This window comes from Gigantopelta aegis, chromosome 8 (assembly GCF_016097555.1).
Source record: "Gigantopelta aegis isolate Gae_Host chromosome 8, Gae_host_genome, whole genome shotgun sequence".
Lineage (NCBI taxonomy): Eukaryota > Metazoa > Mollusca > Gastropoda > Neomphalida > Peltospiridae > Gigantopelta > Gigantopelta aegis.
In genome coordinates, this window is record NC_054706.1 from 72,169,926 (window position 1) to 72,179,379 (window position 9,454).

Sequence of the window (9,454 nt, forward strand, 5' to 3'; positions counted from 1 at the left end):
AAATACACTTAAAACATAAACCGTTACTTCTCACAGGTACGTGTATTTTATTTTAATATAAAAAAATGCATTTTGTGGTATTAGGACATGTAAAACTTCAGGTGTATGGAAACACTTCAGATATATGGAGATGGATTATTTAAACAATAAAACAGAAGTAATGTCTGATATCAGTTTTCAAAAACGGCTCTAAGAGTGAAAAATACGGCGTAGTGTTTAAAAACTGAGGTCTGTCATTTTAAATACGAGATCACACTTAACAGTAAACTCGAGCGTGGCTGTCATTTGCAGAAAGAAGGTCGTTTAGACTTATCTGATCGTTAGCGCCAGTCCAAGCTTAAGACTTTTCATTTACGTATTAACTTGACAGTTATCTCTGAAGAGGAAGTACGATTTGAAACGTATTTGTTCTATACTTAACAAAATTAATTAAGGGCGCCAATAGACGGGGTTTTGGGGGGGGTTTTTGTTGCTATTTTTATATTAGCAAGCTTTGATCACAGCTGATTATTAAATGTTGTTGCGGACCTCGTTGTTAAAGGGAAGTTATCTCTCTTGTTTCCCGTCACTCGCCTCAGATCAGACTAATCCGAGTATAGTAATTATTGGCTCCTTTTGGTATGTGAATGTATATGGTATGAATATAATATCTTAAATGGCTCCCCATAATCTAAATTAGGGAAGCAAATAATCACTCCCCTCAAAATTACATTCGGATTTTGTACCACATATAAATTGTTTTTTTAAAAATGCTGAAAATGTCTACTAGTCCTTAATTAATTTTGTTGAGTATATTAAACTGAAATTTCGGTCAGTGACTTGATGCTAGTTTTCAAGCTTAAAAAAAGAAGAAAAAAAGCTGGCGCTAAATCAGAGGAAACGCGATTTTATGTCCCTTGGTACCATCGTGTTTTATTGATCACTGATGCTTTTATATCAAAATATACTCTTGTTTTGGATTTACTTTACGTATATTCATGATTTATGCTCCATCCTCGTTTCGCCAGTTATTATATGAAACAGCTTGGTGTCTCCGATTTTACGTGGGCACGATATTATAGTTATTATCGTAATCAGACTTTTAAAAAAATGTTTCCTTACATTAAATGGAATCCTATTGTCTATTATTATTACATACATTATTAACCTTTTCAAATAAAATTAATATATCTAGTGTATCAATCCACCCACGATGTACACATAACAAAAACTTAATGTGGCGTCTTGTATTTTAAGTAGCACGTGGTATTATAAGATATTTTAAAATGACCTATTAGCAACTTTTGTTTTGCTACAAAATCGCAATTGGGTTTCTTACTGTACTCAGACCTTCACGTTTGAAAATATCAAGCGAGTGATAAATCATAGAAACATTTTGAGGAAAACGTGCACATATTGACAAAGAGTTCTGAACAGCGCACATTGAACAATCACTGAATCAATATAATGATATTCAAGCATTGGAGTTGGCTGGGGTTAACGCAACTTCTTTTCAAACAACCAGCGGGAGGTGTCCTGTTACCATAGTTTAGAGGGGTCTATAAAACGCTTCCCATATGACATTAACGTGCGCTTGGGCACGCAAGAGCGACCGCGCACCTCAGATGTGAAGGACTGTAGGAAACTTGTTTTAACCTCCAACATGTATTGCATAACAACTGTGCATGCCAAACATAAATGTATATTGATTTATTGGGAATTGTTATTAGTATTTTTACAAATAAACAGTCTCACATGTTGTTACAAATCGAAGTTGTAGTCGTTTTTACTACGTAAGTATGTTAGAGTGCATCTTGGAATAGGACAGTCCACAGTGCACGGCAAACTTAATTAAAGATTTGTGCATGAAGAAATGCTATTAGGAATTTTTGTTTCATAAATATTTATTGTCCCACATTATATAGCTGTGTCGGGGTTGGGAGCCCCGAACCACTGCTTTACATATATATATCCATGTTCTAAGCAACAACCAAATTTGTTAAAAAAAAAAACTAATAGAAACTGACTCAGACTAAAGTTCAACACATACATACAGTTGGACGTGGACAGTGATCTATAATATAACTATATATGTTAAAGATAACAAAACTAATAGAAACTGATTGAGACTAAAGTTCAACACATGCATACAGTTAGACGTGGACAGTGATCTATAATATAACAACATATGTTAAAATAACAAAACTAATAGAAACTGACTCAGACTAAAGTTCAACACACACATACAGTTGGACGTGGACAGTGATCTATAATATAACTATATATGTTAAAATAACAAAACTAATAGAAACTGACTCAGACTAAAGTTCAACACATGCATACAGTTGGACGTGGACAGTGATCTATAATACAACTATATATGTTAAAATAACAAAACTGATAGAAACTGACTCAGACTAAAGTTCAACACATGCATACAGTTGGACGTGGACAGTGATCTATAATATAACTACATATGTTAAAATAACAAAACTGATAGAAACTGACTCAGACTAAAGTTCAACACATGCATACAGTTGGACGTGGACAGTGATCTATAATACAACTATATATGTTAAAATAACAAAACTGATAGAAACTGACTCAGACTAAAGTTCAACACATGCATACAGTTGGACGTGGACAGTGATCTATAATATAACAACATATGTTAAAATAACAAAACTGATAGAAACTGACTCAGACTAAAGTTCAACACATGCATACAGTTGGACGTGGACAGTGATCTATAATACAACTATATATGTTAAAATAACAAAACTGATAGAAACTGACTCAGACTAAAGTTCAACACATGCATACAGTTGGACGTGGACAGTGATCTATAATATAACTACATATGTTAAAATAACAAAACTGATAGAAACTGACTCAGACTAAAGTTCAACACATGCATACAGTTGGACGTGGACAGTGATCTATAATACAACTATATATGTTAAAGATAACAAAACTGATAGAAACTGACTCAGACTAAAGTTCAACACATGCATACAGTTGGACGTGGACAGTGATCTATAATATAACTATATATATATGTTTATGATCTGAGATTTAAACGAGAACAGAGAAAATAGCGAATAAGAGGGAAGAGAATCAGAACGTAGAAGATTTAGAAGAAAAAGAAGAAGAAGACGAAGTGGAAGATGATTACAAGACAGAGATAGATGGCATAAGAAAAAAGAAAAAAGTTGTTTTTAATTATATAAAACCAGAAATCCTGCGATCCCCAAACAAGCCATACACTTGTTCCCTTGTTTTGTAATCATAAAGTTGCCTGACTGTCGTTCTTATTAAAACTTCGATCCATAAAGACCTAATCTATCAGTAGACGACATCTGTGAGCGATAAAGAAAACAGTCTTGTGAAAAAGCTGACATATTTGGAACGCTATTCGACTGTATTCCATAAACTGGCTTAGAAGACTTTAATTAAGGCAGATGGCGAATTTTGTTGATAATAACCTTCAAAACAATTATGAAAAAAATCACCAGACGACCAAATCCAAGATGCCTGTCATTGTATTAAGAGAAATACAACTGCCATATTTTTCTGAGCCAATAAAGATCTTTTTCGTTACGGGACGACAAAATATGTTTCATAACTCTGAGGTAATATTTGAGGGTGTTATTTTAGGATTGATATCCACCGGAGGGGGTGGGAAAACACCCTTAGTAGTTATATATAGATGGCTAGTGTGCAAGAACCTGTTGTATGGTTTGGATTAAAATTATTAGGTTATTTCAGTTTACGTATTATGAACAATTACCAACTGTGCTTCATGTGATTGTTTTCAGAAAAACTTCAATAAAAAAACGGGGTGTTTTTTCTCTCTCCAGATTTCTGTCTACGCAGCCTATCTGTACGATGCTGTAATTCTATACGCACGAGCTCTGAGATCTGTGTTGTCTGAAAATGGAAGTATGCTCAATGGAACAGCCATCATCAACAAGATCCGAGGGACGTCTTTCACCAGTAAGCGCCTTAGACGTTTTAAATCAACCGCTAAAGGTTTCATTATTACATGGGTGATCTTTGATATGGGTGAAAGTCAACGAGAATTACAAGAAAATGGCCACCAGTTTAGGAACTATAAAGCAAACAATAATTTAAGTTCGACTGCAGTGTGGGTTTTTGAGTGAGGTTTTGTTGTTGTACTTGTTGTTGTTGATGGTGGTGGTGGTGGTGGTGGTGGTGGTGGTGGTGTTTTGCTTTTTGGTAGGTTTTGGGTTTGTTTGGGGTGTTTTGTATTTATTTTAAATATTTAGCTTTTGGGGGGAAGGAGTGGAGTGGGGTTTTTTAATCAATAATTTAAATACGATATGGAAGTGTCTTAGTATAATATCTCTATGTCTGTCTTTTGGCCTCTGCATCTTCCTCAGTACCTGTCTGTCTCTCTGTCTGTTATCCGTCCACCGTCCACCGTCTCTCATCCTCATTCTCTCTTTGTCTCTCTCTCTGTCTCTCTGTCTCTGTCCCTCTGTCTCTGTCTCTGCCCCCCCCCTCTCTCTCTCTCTCTCTCTCTCTCTCTCTCTCTCTCTCTCTCTCTCTCTCTCTCTCTCTCTCTCTCTCTCTCTCTCTCTCCACCCACTGTAATGCAGTTTCATGTATTCTATTCTGCCTGTGTGTATGTTCAGGTATCCAGGGTTACCTGTCTCATATTGATGAAAATGGCGATGCTGAGGGAAACTACACGGTTCTCGCTCGCACCTGGTTCCCGTCATACCACACCAACTACTCCATGCGGCCCGTCGGCCACTTCCAGGTGAATCGCCTGGGCAACATTCCAGTAAGTGTTCGTTACCTCAGTTCACCTGGTCGACATTCCAGTATGTGTACGTTGCCTCAAATCACCTGGACGACATTCCAGTAAGTGTAGGTTACCTCAGATTACCTGGACGACATTCCAGTAAGCGTACGTTACCTCAGATCACCTGGACTACATCCAAGTAAATGTATGGTCACTCAGTTCACCTGGGCGACATCCCAGAAAATGTATGTTCACTCAGTTCAGCTGGGCGAAATCCCAGTAAATGTACGTTCACTCAGTTTACCTGGGCGTCATCCCAGTAAATGTATGTTCACTCAGTTCACCTGGGCGAAATCCCAGTAAATGTACGTTCACTCAGTTCACCTGGGCGTCATCCCAGTAAATGTATGTTCACTCAGTTCACCTGGGCGAAATCCCAGTAAATGTATGTTCACTCAGTTCACCTGGGCGTCATCCCAGTAAATGTATGTTCACTCAGTTCACCTTGGCGTCATCCCAGTAAATGTACGTTCACTCAGTTCACCTGGGCGATATCCCAGTAAATGTACGTTCACTCAGTTCACCTGGGCGACATCCCAGTAAATGTACGTTACCTCAGTTCACCTGGACTACATCCAAGTAAGTGTACGTTCACTCAGTTCACCTGGGCGATATCCCAGTAAATGTACGTTCACTCAGTTCACCTTGGCGTCATCCCAGTAAATGTACGTTCACTCAGTTCACCTTGGCGTCATCCCAGTAAATGTACGTTACCTCAGATCACCTGGACTACATCCAAGTAAGTGTACGTTCACTCAGTTCACCTGGGCGATATCCCAGTAAATGTACGTTCACTCAGTTCACCTGGGCGATATCCCAGTAAATGTACGTTACCTCAGATCACCTGGACTACATCCAAGTAAGTGTACGTTCACTCAGTTCACCTGGGCGACATCCCAGTAAATATATGTTCATTCAGTTCACCTGGGCGACATCCCAGTAAGTGTATGTTCACTCAGTTCACCTGGGCGACATCCCAGTAAATGTATGTTCACTCAGTTCACCTGGGCGACATTCTAGTAAGTGTACGTTCACTCAGTTCACCTGGGCGACATCCCAGTAAGGGTACGTTAACTCAGTTCATCTGGGCGACATTCCAGTAAATGTACGTTCATTAAGTTTACCTGGGCAACATTCCAATAAGTGTACGTTAACTCAGTTCACCTGGGCGACATTCCAGTAAGTGTACGTTAACTCAGTTCACCTGGGCGACATTCCAGTAAGTGTACGTTAACTCAGTTAATTCCAGTAAGTTGGGTTTTTTAAGTTGCCTTGTAGTCGCGCTTGGGCGGCATTCCAGTAAGTTTATGTTAACTTAAATCACCTGGGTGATATTTCGGTAAGTTTATGTTAATTTAAATCGCTTGGGCGACATTTCAGTGAGTTTATATTGATAAACATTGTCACGGCAATATTCTAGCAGGTTGGCAGGGTGACATTTCAGTAAGTATGTGTTAACTCTAATCCTCAGGGCGATATTCCAGTATGTTAACACCTTGGAAGGATATTCCGGTAAGTTTATGTTTATTTAAATCAGTAAGTTTCGCCTGTGCATTCCATCGATCCTCGCTGGGCTATTTCTCGTTCCTGACAGTCCACCACGACTGGTATATCAAAGGTCGTGGTATTTGCTAACGTATGTTGGATGGTGCATATAAATGATCCCTTGCTACTAATGGAAAAATGTACCGGATTTCCTCTGTGTAAGAATGACCAAACGTTTGATATCCAATAGCCGATGATTAATCAATGTTCTGTGTAAGAATTACCAAACGTTTGATATCCAATAGACGATGATTAATCAATGTGCTGTGTAAGAATGACCAAACGTTTGATATCCAATAGCCGATGATTAATCAATGTTCTGTGTAAGAATGACCAAACGTTTGATATCCAATAGCCGATGATTAATCAATGTGCTGTGTAAGAATGACCAAACGTTTGATATCCAATAGCCGATGATTAATCAATGTGCTGTGTAAGAATGACCAAACGTTTGATATCCAATAGCCGATGATTAATCAATGTGCTGTGTAAGAATGACCAAACGTTTGATATCCAATAGCCGATGATTAATCAATGTGCTGTGTAAGAATGACCAAACGTTTGATATCCAATAGCCGATGATTAATCAATGTTCTGTGTAAGAATGACCAAACGTTTGATATCCAATAGCCGATGATTAATCAATGTGCTGTGTAAGAATGACCAAACGTTTGATATCCAATAGCCGATTATGATGCTGTTGTGGTGTCGTCAAACAAAACAAATTGTACCGGTTTTTTCATTGATGACCACTATCACTACCTCGCAGATTTACCGGTTTTTTCATTGATGACCACTATCACTACCTCGCAGATTTACCGGTTTTTTCATTGATGTCCACTATCACTACCTCGCAGATTTACCGGTTTTTTCATTGATGTCCACTATCACTACCTCGCAGATTTACCGGTTTTTTCATTGATGTCCACTATCACTACCTCGCAGATTTACCGGTTTTTTCATTGATGTCCACTATCACTACCTCGCAGATTTACCGGTTTTTTCATTGATGACCACTATCACTACCTCGCAGATTTACCGGTTTTTTCATAGATGACCACTAGCACTACCTCGCAGATTTACCGGTTTTTTCATTGATGACCACTATCACTACCTCGCAGATTTACCGGTTTTTTCATTGATGACCACTATCACTACCTTGCAGATTTACCGGTTTTTTCATTGATGACCACTATCACTACCTCGCAGATTTAAGGAATCGCTATGACTGCATCGTTCATGGTCACTAGTTTACAAAGATCACCGTCAGGTATGGGGTGCGGGGGCATGGGTGGGGGGGGGGGGGGGAGCTCCACTATTCAGTCTCGTAAATCCTGTGCAGTTATACACGATGTCCCTTACAAAATCTGGGGAAATATTATATGGATGTCACACGCCCACCGCCAACCACAAATAAATAGAATAAAACACAAAACCCAGTCTAAATCAGTGCCTAGCCGCAAGGCAAAATAGATGGCGTTTATTTAATGAAGCAAAGTAGTCATAAATTAGTTTACTCTGCTCGGCAACGGTTCGTAATTCAGTAAAAGGCGATGTTTGTTGATTACATCACGATATTAGGATTAAATATATCTCCCGAATAAATCCGGGTTTTCGGCTCGTCTCAATTTTGAAAGCATATGTCGCCTAAAGCCTGAGTTTCGGAAGATTGCAGGAAACAATTTGAATAGCAAACGGTTGTTATATTCTGTTGACTGGCATAACCATGACAACATAACCATCAGAACGGCAACACATAATATTTAGACATTGGGTGAGCTTTTGAAAGACAATCCTGAAAATGAGTATTTAAATTAACAACCTGGCAGTCACTGGAGAAACCCAACAACAGTAGGCCTACAGATTTTCGAATTCGGTGTTACGTGGATATTTAATTCCGGCGATCGGGGGAATTTAAGCATATAGGAAAAAAAAAGAAATGTGTAATAATTACTATTATTTTCGACTTCTTATGGAGGAAATTAACGTTATGTCTCTGCTTGCCATAGACGTAACCATCAGGAACATAAATCGTTGATCTTCGTCACGTGTTTGGATGCTGTAAAGTTTAGGAATTTTAAATTTTAAAAGAAAAAATTAACATATTTTATGGTATGCTGATAAGACATGATTTCATTTCATATTTGAATAGATGATTTCCTACCGAATAAAATTTAATATATTACTCTGAAACAGATAAATGTATCCGTGTTCAGTTGTAACCAGCTGGAACAAAATATCTTATGTGACACGAAAAACAACACATAGGTTTCCACCAGTGTATAATAGGACATTTTAACAGTTATTTTATATCAAAATATTAAATGGTATATTTTTTAATACCCTCTTTATAAATTATTTATATGAATGTCTTGTATATATTTGTTATGCTTATTTTCTATTAGGAATTCCATATATTCGAGAGCAAGAAAATCTCCTGGATCCAGGGACACCCTCCTGTTGATGAACCAGATTGTGGGTTTCTTGGTGAGCGATGCATTCCAGTAAAAGGTGAAATATTCAATGTTAATTTAATTTAATCAATATTTGCTGACGAGTATTAAATTGTTAATACCTACTGATATTGCTAATTAAGAAATATTTTTGTGACATAATTGTATATATACTGAACAACAAAAGAAACGAGAGAGAGAGAGAGAGAGAGAGAGAGAGAGAGAGAGAGAGAGAGAGAGAGAGAGAGAGAGAGAGAGAGAGAGAGAGAGAGAGAGAGAGAGAGAGAGATAGATATGTATTTATGTACTTGACAATATGTTAGCACAAACAATTTACAAATTTAAAGTATTAAAATTCTGAATTACTTTTTCTCAGCGTTTATGATTTTAAACATTAGATTCATATATATTAAGACAAATTATATAAACAATTTGAAGCATAATAGTGAGGATTATAAATGGTCCTTTTTAGGTCAACCTCACGTTATAGACAAATGATATTAAAATTTGAGATGTTTATTCTGAATCATCGGCTATTTTTAGCTTTAATTACGTTTGAAATGTTATTAGTAACAGGTGGCCGATATTAAATTTTGAATATTCAGTTTACACGTACAATTAGTATTTTCATCATATTATTTGTTAC

General features: G+C 37.3%; 1 protein-coding gene across 1 annotated transcript in view; it reads left to right on the forward strand.

The window, feature by feature from the left end:
- The window catches only part of LOC121379052 (receptor-type guanylate cyclase Gyc76C-like), a 158,112-nt gene that overhangs the window by 108,532 nt on the left and 40,126 nt on the right, over window positions 1–9,454 (forward strand). Inside the window, exons 6-8 of the mRNA XM_041507500.1 lie at window positions 3,840–3,975; window positions 4,638–4,789; window positions 8,761–8,866. Coding sequence (XP_041363434.1) covers window positions 3,840–3,975; window positions 4,638–4,789; window positions 8,761–8,866 — 394 coding nt within the window. The remainder of the gene's footprint in view (window positions 1–3,839; window positions 3,976–4,637; window positions 4,790–8,760; window positions 8,867–9,454) is intronic.